Source organism: Aptenodytes patagonicus, chromosome W, assembly GCF_965638725.1.
Source record: "Aptenodytes patagonicus chromosome W, bAptPat1.pri.cur, whole genome shotgun sequence".
NCBI lineage: Eukaryota > Metazoa > Chordata > Aves > Sphenisciformes > Spheniscidae > Aptenodytes > Aptenodytes patagonicus.
Window position 1 is genome coordinate 18,975,691 of NC_134981.1, and position 14,768 is coordinate 18,990,458.

Genomic DNA, 14,768 nt, shown 5'->3' on the forward strand with positions numbered 1-14,768 from the left:
CAGGCAGATCTTTTAACATAAGAGGCAGTTTACAAACACTAGGAGACATACACCTTGGGCTGAAATCTTAAGAATATATCCTTTCATTGTTCTAATTGTCATAGCAATAGAAGATTAAATACGTGTGGTATTTTCTGGAGGCTAAGAGATTATTTTGTTTCCAAATAGCATATACTATTATTTGCCACTGGTATCCTTCACGTGATGAAAATCTGCCATTTGCAGTGCAAGAGAACACAGACAGACAGCACAATGAAAGAAGAAAACATCATGGTATAAGGAATGATCCTCATATTTGGAAGAAATCCAAATGGAAAAGTTTCCGATTGACAAAGCTGACAGAAGTTATATTAGAAACCTCTGCCTCATCTACTGGATTCTTGGTCTTCGGAAACCAAAAATACCTGGCTTGAACTGCAGAGAACAAAACGAGTGAATGAATTTACTGGGATACTAACAAAATCTGGCACTGACTATGGAAGCCTAAGTGCTGATAAACAGTATAAATTTGTGCCTGCATAAGCTTAACAACTGATAAAAAAAAAAAGTGTGATCTATCATATTTTTAAACGTAATATGAACACTGCCTTCAACAGTATTGTTTAAATATGATCATGACAGAATACTATGTTTTTTGCTTCTCTCTCTGCAACAGCTAAAATATTACATGCATGTCTGTGCAAAGACAACACAGTATATCATCTCGGTTCCAAGCACTCCTTCTAAACAAGGAGAAATGTACTGACGATTTCTAATAAAACAACATTTTTTCCCCTAATATACTGGAACATCCTCTGTATTGGATAAGTGACGATACATTAATTTGTAAAATTTATTCTAATATTTTTAAGCTAATAGTTTGCTTTCTTCGACATTAGCATTGGACTGTTACTCAGGCTCTGGAACTGAATTCTATCCTACTGAATTAAGTTCAAAAATCAGTATTCCTGCTGCTGCAAGGGAAGTTTAAATCCTGCTGGGGAAAACCAAAAAAGTTTACTGTTAACTTCTTTTCTTTTTCTTACTAAATGCAAAGAAAATGCTATTTACAAGATACAGCAGTAATTCTATGAATACATTAGTAATTAAATGTTAGTTTCCAAACCAGTTAAAAATTCACAAGTTAAAACTATGAAGATCTGACAAACGAAGCTTCAGATTCTACACATTCCTTACATTAATGCCATATGTGAATAGTAGCTATTAACATGTAACTACTATCCAAGTAGTTAATGTTCAGCTGTGGTCATATGGGAAGAAACTTCCAAAGTTTGATCATGATCTCCTCAAAACCAAGAAAAAGTCTCTAAAAAAATCCATTTAACCTGTAAAGGACCAATGAATTGCAAACAGACTCATTTCTCATCATAGCCAATATTCTGTAAGAACATTCCACAGCTTGTGGGTTAATGAACAGTTACTGTTAACAGTAACAGTTAATGAACAGAACACCAAAAGCTTTTTACAGCTCCAACATGATTTGACATAACAGTTACGGATGCTGGATTCCTATGCCTCGGAGGGACACAATTTTATACAGAATACATTCAACCAATAGCAAAAAATAGGGTAGCAAGTAAAATACTAAACATAGCTTGTGTAAACTGTAAGAGACTAAGAGAGAGATGCATGATTTTAAAAGGGCACACCTATGTTTAAACAAAACTACAGAACTATGCATCAGCTATTTGCTAGAATAATTACATTGACTTAAAAAAAAAATCTTTACCTGATGTTATAAAAATTGCTGTAACACGAGCAAGAAGTGAACATTTCTCATAAGGAGCTTAAGAGACATCACAGCCTCAGCATCTCTGAAACCTCATTCCTGTTAGATAACTCAGAGGGGATAGGATGCTGGTAAAGAGGTCTTGCAAAATGAGGTGCTCCCTCAAACCAGGGATCATCCAAACCAATTAATAGTTTGGATTCTGACATGTATTTTTCCCCTAAGTCTACAGTTACAATTAATATCTTACCAAAAAAAATGCAGAGAGCAGGGAAAAGAAAGAGCACCATGACCTGCCATTTCTCATCTTACTTAAATTAGTGTTGAGATCAAATGTTTTCTGAAGGAGACAAGAAATGAAGTCGCACGCTGGTGCGGTCTATCTACCCTCATGACAGCCGACAGCCCTGCGTCCTTCCCCGGTTTCCCCCCGAGCTCAGATTTTCAGACCTGACCTCGCGACACAAGTTTATAAGGAACATGGCATTTTGCTCGTACATGAGGTCCAGTAAATGTATTATTACGCCAGTAAAGCATTACTTTTCCACGCAAATAACAGATCCAGCCTGTGCACTCTGCCAACCATCGCCTCTAAGTTCGTTACAGTTTGGAGCCGCAAGAACCGCGTCCTGCAGGCACCTCTCTATGCATCTGCCCCGCTCGCTCATATTTGAGGCAGCGCACGGGAACATGATAAAATATTTCAAGAGGAGAGCCACAGCAGCACAGCCCAGGGCGCGCTGCCTCCTCAGCGGTCTGGCTGGGGCGAAGCGGCATGAAGAAAGTGAAACCCGTTAAACACTCCGCTCTCCTCTCCCCTGGCGCATCCTAGCCCACGGGGAGAGGAACGGCGACCCCGCAGCGCTGCCCACGGCACGGCCCAGCGGGAGAAGCGGTCCCGGCGCAGCCAGGAAGGGCAGGGGCGGGAGTCGGCCCCGCGGCACAGAGCGGGGACGGGCAGGGGCACCCTACCTGGGATGGCCAGGTTGGTGAGCGGGGTGCGGTGCATGCTGCCGGGCAGAGCTACCATCCAGTCGGCGAACCGCAGCTCGTTCTTCCCTTGCGACGAAGCCATGGCCACCACCGTGCCCCTGCTGCTCTCCCGCCGCCGCTCGCTCCAGCCCGCCCGGCCCCACCCCGCGGAAGGGCGCGCACGCCCCGCCTCCCAGAGCCCCGCCGAGCCGAGCCCAGCCCGGGCGGTGCCCCCCGGCTGTCTCCCTGTGGTGCGGGGCTGGGGTCCTGTGAGACCTCTCTGGGCTGCTGGCCGCCCTGTTCCCTCTCAGCGGTACGCTGGTGGGGCTGAACGGCATCGACGTGTTTGGGAGGGTGAACCCGCCCTAAATAACACACGGGGTTTGGGGGGAAGGAGCAGGGTCATGGCCCAGGCCCTGGGCGGGAGCCACATCTGCACCGACCCCTCTCACCCGCCAACATGCACCTCTCCAGCTGGCCGGCTCAGCTGCATCGCCATCCCCCCAGGTCGGGTGGAGGCAGCCCACCCGAGAGCTCGGCCACTGCTACAGAGCTGGAGCCGATAAGGCATCTGCTCCTGGGATGGCGTTTAGGGGCATTGGCTGGCTTTTGTTCCTCTGCGTAGCCCTGTGACTTTGCAATAACCTCCCTGACCTTGGCGAGTAGTTGGTTAAATACCTTCTCCACTAGGACCTGGGCACAGCTAGGACACATCTCACAGCTGATTCCTGTGGCAGGCTTGTCCGCCTCTGATATAAATTTCTCCTTTTGCAATGGGTTACTCGCATTAAAAAACATTGCTCCTTACCTGAACACTCCTTGGAGATCTGTAAATTTTTTTGTAATTTTTTTTATTGTCCTTTGAGGATTATCTAATCTAGTATCTTCCATTCTCATTCCCAACCTAACTGTCTTTGGAGAAGCATCTTAAATGTTGGTGTTAACAAAGCATTTACATTACTGCCTCCAGATCAATGAATGAATGAACCTGATAAAGTTCTGTGAGCCATCTTGAACTGTTACAACAAGCCTGATCTTTTGACTTCAGTGTGACTGGTTTTTTATCAAAGCTGTTGACATGCACATAGAAGTTCACCTGGTAGATCTGTCAAAAACAATGCCTGGAGATAGCCACGCCTGAGCCAGGATCAATTATCAGTTCACCTTGAATTCCTAGGAGGGTCAGCTGTGGTCTTGTACCTTGTGTTCGTACTCAACACCTTTTATAACAGCTGGCTTTGGAAATAAAAATGCAGGGAACAATTGCTAATAATCCTTTTTTCTCTTTCTGTCCAAGTTTCCAGAGCAAGTACAAAGAAAGGCTCTTCCTTCAGCCACAAAATAAAGGAGGGATTTCCTGGAAAATGAGTGAATATTTCTGAGGTATTTAAAGGAAATTTTGCTGACTCACTTTTTGCAATCAAAATAGCTCTTAAGGTGGGATTTGAATGGGGAAATGCAAACAGATGGTTGACCTCAGGGGAGATGTTGAATTGAGTAGTACATGAAAAAGGGGGTGGAGGAAGCAGTCACTGAGACAGGTTTAATTTTTGCAGTATTAGCTCCTTGCCTGCCTATGCTGATCTGCCCCTTCCAAAATCACTGGTATTAGTAAACATTAAAAAAAAAGGACAAGTCCACATTTTGGATATAAAGACATAAAACCCACTAATGACCTAAAGATGGAAGATGTTAATTTACATCATCTTCAAAAGACAAGAAGAAATTATAGTAAAAAAATTTAAGATTTCCAAAGAGCATTCAAGTAAGGAGTACTGAATGTTTTTATCAACATGATTGGATCAAATCAGTTTAAGTGGCAAAGTTATTAATGGATTGCACTGGTTATTTGGAAAACTGCTGCTGAATTTTTATCCACTCCGCTATGTATTCTATCTTTTCTGAGATAAAACTGATGTATACAGCTTTTTGAAAGGTTAAATATGTTACTAATAGTGTTGTTGATCTCTTCCAGTCTCTAAAGCTTTGGGTATAACTCAGAGCAAAATAAAACAAATACATGCAAAACCCTGTCATTTTAAAATGTATTATTATGTATAATAATGCTAAAACTATCTGATATAATTCCAGGTCTACGCTTTCTATTTTACTAGAGAACTGTAAATGTCCCTCTCTGCGCTGGCTAGAAAGTTGTTGGCCTTTGCTTCCACAAGTAATTAGAGCTTTTGTATCTTCTTCTTTTTAATGCCCAAATTAAGATTTCTTAAAGGTCTGGATTTTCAAACCATGGATACTCTGCTTTCTAAAAACCAGTCCCCTCTAACATGTCTCATACTAATCATGTTTGAAGAGGTTTGCCTCTGTTTCTAATGCACTGTAACTGCTAAGATAGCAAGCTTAAAATCTGTCACTGGGGCTCTATGAACTTCTGAGAACGCAGACTTAAATCATTTGGAGGGAAGTGGAATAGGAGAGGAAGCTTTTATGGGACAGAAAGTAGGAAACATTTCTGTAGAAACCTGAGGAAACATTTATATGGAAGTTTTGACTTAAAATAAAAAGGTAACCTTTTGGACCTTTTCAGTGGTTTGAAACTTCAGCATTTGTCTATGTATCTGCTTGGGAAGAACTTAATAAAAACCAGAGCAAACTCCTCGCTTATCTTGATTGAAGAGCAGCTTACTTTGGTTTAGCTTAAACCTGCCATTATACTAATTTTAACTGATTTATAAACAATGGCAGCCTGTAAATCAAAATCAGAGCATCCATACAATCTTTTGTTCCTATTTAAAGAGAGTAAAAAAAATAAAAACCACATCTTTGGTCAAAGATCTTTCTCCCAAGTAACTAGCGATAGGACGAGAGGAAATGGCCTCAAGTTGCGCCAGGGGAGGTTTAGATTGGATGTGAGGAAAAATTTCTTTACTGAAAGAGTGGTTAAACATTGGAACAGGCTGCCCAGGGAAGTGGTTGAGTCACCATCCCTGGAAGTATTTAAAAGATGTGTAGATGCGGCGCTTAGGGACATGGTTTAGCGGACATGGTGGTGTTGGGTTGACAGTTGGACTCGATGATCTTAGAGGTCTTTTCCAACCTTAATGATTCTATGATTCTATAAATTACTGAAATCCCTACACATAACAAGTCTGAACTGTCAAAGGAAGTGAATTTCAGGAATCAAATACTTTAAAAGCTTAAGAGGAACCAGGTACAACGAAAATGAAAGGCAGTGCTAAGATAATGAAAAATACCATCTTTGCTCTTTTATTCACAACTATGCTGAGCTCTCTGAATATGCCATGAAGAGAAGGAAAATTGAAATCATACTATCTGTTCATCATGTATAGTGTTCTCTCCAGTCTGCAACTATAACAGCATAGATGAATAGTGACACCTCTGCTTCTATGGAACAGAAAAAGAGAGTAATTTAGCCAGTAGGAATATCACTTCAGCACTCAAAAATAATTTCATTGTAAAAAAAAAAAAGGCTTTCCATTGTTTTTATTCTCTTAAAAATTAGCATTTTAATGGTAAATATTCACTATTATACTTTGTCATTTTAACAGTCAGATACTTTATCTTTTCACGTCCTTGGCATTTATTTTAATCATGTGAATAACAAAGGAGTAACAGGATCTTTTCCTCTAAATTACATAAAGTAGATTCCACTCTGAAAGGTAAAAGAAAAAACGGCTTACTGGGGCATTGTCTCTCTGTAGTTTTCCTATTATATCTGATTTATTTTGAGGCTACTCTAAATCTGTTGTTAATGAATTCAAAATGAGGCTTTGAACAGAATTACTCTTTTTTAAATATTTGAAGTTTTTCAGTGGATTCTGCTTCTGAGACTTGGTCCCTTCCTCCTTCTTACTGCCTATTTTTATTAATAGAAGTTTTTCAGAACAAATCCTAGCCATCATCTCACTTTTGCAGCTCTCATGGCTTTAAATGATGCCATCAGTCACATCTGGGCAGCAAAACCCTTCCAGTTGTCTGCAGCTGAGTTCCCAATTATCTTCTTGTTACCTGAGAATGCAGTGGATCCACGTTATTCTCAACTTCATTACTCTTCATGGCTAACAGGTGTAAAAAGTCATTTTTATCTGTAAGACAAGCACATATGACCCTAAAGAGTCAAAGAAAGTAGATTGGTTGAATGAAAAGAGATCATTTTTAAAATGACCATATGGGTGAATAGAAGAGGTGACGTATTTTTGTTGTCATTTTATACTTCATCTGGCTACTTCGATGATCTCACCTTATATTCATTAAGAAATCTCTATTTATCCTGTCAAAACAGCTTACAAAATTTCTGAGTAAACAGAAAAAAAACCTTGTAAAAACAGGGTAAATAATCTTTTCTTCATTTTATGGGAAAGATTATTTGTGTTTCTGTTTTTCAAGCAAAAGAAAATGTGGTTTATTCTGCACTCTGATTTGTTATTCTCTACCAAGAAAAACTGAGCATCCTTGCTGGTGCTGGTATTGAATCTGAGAAGAAGCCATATTTGTTCTAGGCAGCTGACAAAAAGGATGTTAATATTATTGCCACTCTTTGTTGTGAACTACAGAGACTGTTGTCCTGGTTTTGGCTGGGATAGAGTTAATTTTCATCCTAGTACCTAGTATAGTGCTGTGTTTTGGATTTAGCATGAGAATAATGTGATAACACACTGATGCTTTAGTTGTTGCTAAGCAGTGTTTATACTAAGACAAGGACTTTTCAGCTTCCCATGTTCTGCCAGCGAGGAGGTGCACAAGAAGCTGGGAGGGAGTATAGCCAGGACAGCTGACCCAAACTGGCCAAAGGGATATTCCATACCATGTGATGTCATGCTCAGTACATAAACTGGGGGGAGTTGGCCAGGGGGCAGTGATTGCTGCTTGGGGACTGGCTGGGCATTGGTTGGCAGGTGGTGAGCGGTTGCATCACTTGTTTTTCCTGGGTTTTGTTCCTCTCTCTCTCTCTGGTTGTTTTCCTTTTCATTACAATTTATTATTACTGCTATTTTACTTTATTTTATTTCAATTATTAAACTGTTCTTATCTCAACCCACGAGTTTTCTCACTTTTACTCTTCCGATTTTCTCCCACATCCCACCGGGGGGGGGGGAGGATGAGCGAGCGGCTGTGTGGTGCTTAGTTGCTGACTGGGGTTAAACCACGACAACTGTGAACAGGATGGGTTAATATAAAGATCCAACATGTATTTATACTTGCATACTTTATAACCAAAGCAGAGATGTTACAATAATATACAGAGGATCCAAGGGAGTATACATGTCTTAATGCAAATAAAAATCAAGTCCAAAATACATACTACATCTACTATTAGAACAGAATAAAATAATTAAAGTGTACGGCAAGACAGTTTGTTATAGTTAACCAAATTCTGGAAACTTGAAATAAAGAGGCTAAAAGACGAATGATAATATTTGTATCCAGTCCTCAGGTGGAAATCAATTGCACCATAGCTACTCCTCTCTGAAGATTATTTCTAAGGTTTCTGGAAGAGAGGTTTTGTTGTTTTTTTTCTTTTCCAAGTTTGTCATGTGGAGTCTCACCTAAGATGTTTGCTTGGAAATACAGCAGTGGCTACTTTTTTACCTGGTTAAAAAAAAACAAGTTTGGTTATTTTGGCATTATTGCGAAGACTCTAATGGCATTACTGAGTGCAGCGATGGCAGAACATGAAAAGCCCTATTTTCTAGCTGGTGCTATAAGATCACGCAACTTCGGTACAGGGAAGGATGGGAGAAGTTGCTTTTTATTTCTAAAAGACCTGACAATGTTCCAAAATTTTCTATAGAAGCTCATGAACGTTTTGTCATGAACAAGTGTCTCTGTGACTTGAAGGCCCCACATTTAGCTTGGTAAAGAACTTGCAGAGAAAGCTTGATTCAAGCATATTAATTTCAGCACATTCTCGAGAATGAAAACCAGGTTTTAACAAAAAGAAGAGTTAAATGAGCTAGTTTAGCAGTGGAGTTACCACAGGCAATGCAGAAGCAAGCTCCAGTGCTGATCATAACCCATGTAGCCACCCAATGTAGTGTTGAGGTGGTCACAAAAGACTTTTTCAATATGCAAATATCTACCTTTGGTTAAAAAAAACAGAGTTGAAAGCCCTGAACCAACCTCTTCGTCCAGCCACTCTCTCTCCCTTCCCAATTTTTAAGTTTTCCAGTAGCAGCAAAAAAGAATGAAAAGTTTTCAAGGCAGTCAGATAGTCCAATGACTCTGCTTAGTTTTGTCAGAAAACCCACTCTTTTGTATGAATAGAAAATTTTGACCAGTCTAACTAAAATTTTCACTAAAAAGCAATATGATAATAGAAAACACACTCCAGAAGAATTCAGATTATCTGGATGCTGAGATCTTACCTTTGGGGTTGTAGCTAGCATAGACAAATTAGGAATGTTCAAGGCAGGGTAAAAACTGTTAAAAATGCAAGACAGAACCAATTCAAGAAAAAAAAACTATTTTCATTGACAATATTTATTATGTTATCACATAGTGGTAAGAAAAGACAAACCCATACACAGAAAAATCAGTGAAGGTAGCAGGAATGAAATGGGTGAAATTATCAGAAGTGGATAGCATTTGCAGGATTTTACAGTGGACCACCAGAGACAGAAGATGCAATCAGTTTTTACGTGTCAGCCATTTAGGATGTAGTTCAGACCTACCGGGCAGGGTATTTAGCAACTGAGGGAGAAGAGGAAAATAGTATTTCTAAATAGATAGTAAAGTACTTCTTTATTTGTTAAAGTATGGAAATTAAGTGCTATAAAAAGGGACTCAGATTTTACAACTGTTTCTTTACCATCAAGATATTCAGAATGACATCTTGTAATTGGTCTTGGATATGACTGAGCAGCACATATGCACTATTATGTAGTTCCCATTTCTTTGCTGTAGGATTATTTTTAAAATAGCAAACATCAGTCAAACCATTCATGTTCTGTAGTAAATGTTATTTAAAAGAGGCTAAAAGAAATGGGAACTGCATTAAATGAGAAAATAGTGAAAGCAAATTAATGTATAATGGCTGCTTAAACAATGAATATTAAGCAATAATAAACAAATAATATTTATTTCTGTGCGTGTTGGAGAATAGTGAAGATAATGAAAATACTCCACTGAATTCAGTGGGATTTGGATCTCCTGGATGGAAAACTAGTATCAGCTGGTTAACAGCTGATGCATCTATTGTGTTTATATCCTAAGCCACTAGAGATGAAAAGTCTTTTCTATTTTTAAATAGAAAGGATGATGGATGACACAGAGACTTTCCAACAGGAGCTGCAGAGTATTAACAGTGGTCACTTCCACTCTTGGCAACTGGAGTCATGTTTCATGAAAGATGTATTTCTGCATCCTGGATGAGGCTTTCCAAACAGGCTCTTGCTGTTTGCATGGTAATGAAGCACTCCCAAAAGGTGCTGAAAATAGTCAGCATGACTAATGAGATCTTAGCACACCACTCGAATCGGTATGCTAGCCACATTTCACAGGCTGCAGTCAGTGCCTGCTGGGGGGATGAGAGGTAATGTTCCTTTTTAATTACACACACCCCATGATTGGTGTGAGCGGCGCAATCATTCCATCTTGGCATTTGCAGGCCAGGTAGTACAGGATGCAGGGCAGTGTCTCAACCCCAAAGAAAGGGGTGATGTATCTGGCTTCTCTAGAGGAAGAGGTAGGAAAAGGTCAGCACGGACGCTAGAGAAACAGAGATGAGAACTAATTCTGGGAAGTCAGCATTTCCGCGGTGTGCCCCACTCCACCTTGTGATGTTAAGGAAAGCTACACAGTCATTGCTCAAAGGTAATATCCTATGCAACAACAGAAATCTTCTTACCTGAAACAAGGAATATTTGTTCTTCCAGTCCAAGAAAATGAGGTGAGAGAGAAAGAGGGATAGAACAAGAGAATGGAAAAAGTAGGTGGTAACGAAGAGAGAAAAAGAATCCCCCAAGGGCATGGAGAAAGTTGATATCCAAAGGTGGTGGTATCACCAAGAGAGAGGTTAGGGACCAAGTTCTGGGGCTTATCTCTGCCCCTGGACCTTCATCCTCTGAGGTGATGGTGTGGAGGAGCTAGTCTCGCCTTTCCTTCAGAGAGCGTCTGTCCCTCTGCCATCTGGCTCTTCCCAGTTCCTGTGGACTCGGCTCTGCTTCTCTCTGCTTTGAATTTGTGCTGGTTTTGGCTGGGGTAGAGTTAATTTTCTTCATAGTAGCTAGTATGGGGCTATGTTTTGGATTTGTGCTGGAAAAAGTGTTGATAATACAGGGATGTTTTAGTTACTGCTGAGCAGTGCTTACACAGTCAAGGCCTTTTCTGCTTCTCACCCCACCCCACCAGCGAGTAGGCTGGGGGTACACAAGAAGTTGGGAGGGGACACAGCCAGGACAGCTGATCCCAACTGACCAAAGGGATATCCCATACCATATGATGTCATGCTCAGCATATAAAGCTGGGGGAAGAAGAAGGAAGAGGGGGACGTTTGGAGTGATGGCGTTTGTCTTCCCAAGTAACCGTTACGCGTGATAGAGCCCTGCTTTCCTGGAGATGGCTGAACACCTGCCTGCCGATGGGAAGTAGTGAATGAATTCCTTGTTTTGCTTTGCTTGTGCGTGCGGCTTTTGCTTTACCTATTAAACTGCCTTTATCTCAACCCACAAGTTTTCTCACTTTTACCTTTCTGATTCTCTCCCCCATCCCATTGTGGGGGGAGTGAGCGAGTGGCTGCGTGGTGCTTAGTTGCCAGCTGGGGTTAAACCATGACAGTCCTTTTTGGCGCCCAACGTGGGGCTCAAAGGGTTCGAGATAATGACAGATTTGATTGGAATGTGCTAGATTGAATTTATAGCTGTTATTGCTGTTTAGCTATTAATTGACAGGCTCCTGTGCTTGCCATGGGGCTTGCTTGCTTTATTGTCTAGTGCTCGTTAGTGGCTGCTTTTTGCTTTTGCTGCTTGCTGTACTGCTGTACTGCTTATCATCTTACTCTGCTGTGCCTGGGAACATTTTGATAACAGCAATGGCCATGTGCCTGGGCTGGCAGATGGCCAGGGCATCGCTACTGTTTCTGTGCTGCTGTACTGGACAGGCTGGAACTCCAGTGCGAACTCGAGTCGAAGGGACTGTGACCTGTGGATGAGTCCACGCAGGAGCAGGACACCCCGAAGCATCTGTGGCTGTGGATAAGCGCATGCCTGAGCAGGTACATCTCGAAGCATCTGTGGCCGTGGTTATGTCTGTGCCACAGCAGGTATACCTCTGAAGGGATTGTGGCCCAAGGATAAGTCCACGCTGGAGAAGGTACACCTCGAAGCATCTGTGGCTGTGGATAAGTCCATGCTGCAGCAGGTATACCTCGAAGCATCAGTGGCTGTGCATGAGGTTGTGCTGCAGCACCTCAAACCGCGTGGCCATGGATAAGCCCATGACAGAGCAGGTACTCCCCTGGAGGGACTGCAGCCATGGGTAAGGCCATGTTGGAGCAGGTTCACTCCTGAAGGGACTGTGGCTGTGGGTAAGGCCATGCTGGAGCCAGCATATCTCTGAAGGCATTGTGGCCCATGGAGAAGGCCACGCTGGAACAGGTGCACCTCAAAGCGACTGTGGCTGTGGATAAGTCTGTGCTGCAGCAGGTGTACCCCTGGAGAGACTGTGGCTCATAGATAAGGCTCCACTTGGAGCAGGTACAACCCTAAGGGACTGCAGTCTGTGGATAAGTCCAAGCCAGAGCAGGGGCAAGGGGAGGAGTTCATTGCAATGTTAAACCCAATGGTCTGGTCCAAAGGGGCCAGGGGTGGAGATTGTAATGGAAACACCTTTAAATTGTTGTAAACCATGATTTGAGTTGCATGTTATGGGAATTACTATAGCAGGAACCACCTGAACCAATGGAGGACAAGCCTTACAAGAAGCAGAGCAAGTGCAGCAGTGACCCGACCTGAGCTGGCTTTGGTGCCCAATAACTCCACGCAACACACCGCCTCTCCTGTCCTGAGTGACCACCATAGCAGATGGAGCCCAGTCATAGACTAAATGAACTCAATGGACATTTGTGGACATTTTACAGACATTTCACAGAGGTGGTCCATAGACTAAGGGAATGATATCTGTGTATTGTATCAAAGGATGGGAAGGGGGGTGGTGGTTAATGAGGATGTATTGGATAGTGTGGGACCTGAGCGTGACGTAAATGGTATGGAATAAGGGGTGGAGAATATGCTGGTTTTGGCTGGGGTAGAGTTAATTTTCCTCATAGTAGCTAGTATGGGGCTATGTTTTGGATTTGTGCTGGAAACAGGGTTGATAATACAGGGATGATTTAGTTATTGCTGAGCAGGGCTTACACAGAGTCAAGGCCTTTTCTGCTTCTCACCCCACCCCACCAGCGAGTAGGCTGGGGGTACACAAGAAGTTGGGAGGGGACACAGCCGGGACAGCTGACCCCAACTGACCAAGGTGATATTCCATACCATATGACATCATGCTCAGTATATAAAGCTGGGGGGGAGAAGAAGGAAGGGGGGACGTTCGGAGTTATGGCATTTTGTCTTCCCAAGTAACCATTACACATGATTGAGCCCTGCTTTCCTGGAGATGGCTGAACACCTGCCTGCCAATGGGAAGTTGTCCTGGTTTCAGCTGGGATAGAGTTAATTTTCTTCCTAGTAGCTGGTACAGTGCTGTGTTTTGGATTTAGTAGGAGAATAATGTTGATAACACACTGATGTTTTAGTTGTTGCTAAGTAGTGCTTACACTAGTCAAGGACTTTTCAGCTTCTTATGCCCTGACAGCGAGAAGCTGGAAGTGGGCACAGCCAGGACAGCTGACCCAAACTGGCTAAAGGGACATTCCATACCATATGACGTCATGCTCAGTATATAAACTGGGGGGAGTTGGCCGGGGGAGGGGTGACCGCTGCTCGGGAACTGGCTGGGCATCGGTTGGCGGGTGGTGAGCAATTGCATTGTGCATCACTTATTTTGTATATTCTTTTATCATTATTATTATTATTATTATTTTCCCTTCCTTTTCTGTCCTATTAAACTGTCTTTATCTCAACCCACGAATTTTACTTTTTTTTCCTGATTCTCTCCCCCATCCCACTCTGGCGGGGGGAGTGAGCAAATGGCTATGTTGTGTTTAGCTGCCTGCCGGGTTAAACCACAGTGTGAATGAATTCCTTGTTTTGCTTTTCTTGCGTGTGCAGCTTTTTCTTTACCTATTAAGGTGTCTTTATCTCAACCCACGAATTTTCTCACTTTTACTCTTCTGATTCTCTCCCCCATCCCACCGGGGGAAGTGAGCAAGCGGCTGTGTGGTGCTTAGTTGCCGGCTGGGGTTAAACCATGACAGAATTGCTTCCTCACCCTTGACCTATGCGGCAAATTACATTATGCACCTAAGACCTTAACTGCCTGACCGCACTGTACCTAATGAACCATTCGAAAAGGCTGTAAATATTTCTAGCTAGAGCTTGGAAATCAGGCATCAGTTTCCGAAAGAATTTTCTGCCTGCAGGATTGGGCCCTAACTCCTGTGCATCACAACTTGCTACCAGAATGAAAAGTTGTTTAAAACAGTTTCATTAAATGCAGTGCAGCTCTGGATTATAAAGATAATTAAGTTTGAAAATGTAATGATCCGTATGACACCGAGCAAATAAAAGATATGAGGGATTCCTCATAAAAATACAATCCCATTAAGATTAAAACTCATTAGTTTCTGCATTATAAAGTCACATTTTAGCTGCTGGGCTGTAAAATATTTGCCTAATTCTTTTGGGAAAGACCAGGGTTAGAAAGGCCATCAGAGACTTCTCCCTACATAACCCGCAAGCACCTTAAACCAACGCAAAGGGCAGAAGGTGCAGTCTGGCTCCGACTAGCCTCCTCCCGCTGCTTTCAAGCACGTGGGAAAGTCTGCAAACCACTCTTCAATGCACTGCAAGTGCTGCACACCTTCAGCAGCTCATACAGGTTGCAGCTTTAATACAGTGCGCCTCACAGCCTGCCAGTATTTTAACAGTGTTTTCCCGTTTTACCCATTTTTAACTATTTTTCATTGGATGCAGTAGCTTGG

General features: G+C 42.3%; 1 protein-coding gene across 1 annotated transcript in view; it reads right to left on the bottom strand.

The window, feature by feature from the left end:
• LOC143172083 (PI-PLC X domain-containing protein 3-like) overlaps positions 1-2,804 on the bottom strand; it is a 161,940-nt gene extending 159,136 nt beyond the window's left edge. The window contains exon 1 of the mRNA XM_076361326.1: positions 2,702-2,804. Coding sequence (XP_076217441.1) covers positions 2,702-2,804 — 103 coding nt within the window. The remainder of the gene's footprint in view (positions 1-2,701) is intronic.
• Between the last annotated feature and the right edge of the window lie 11,964 nt (positions 2,805-14,768).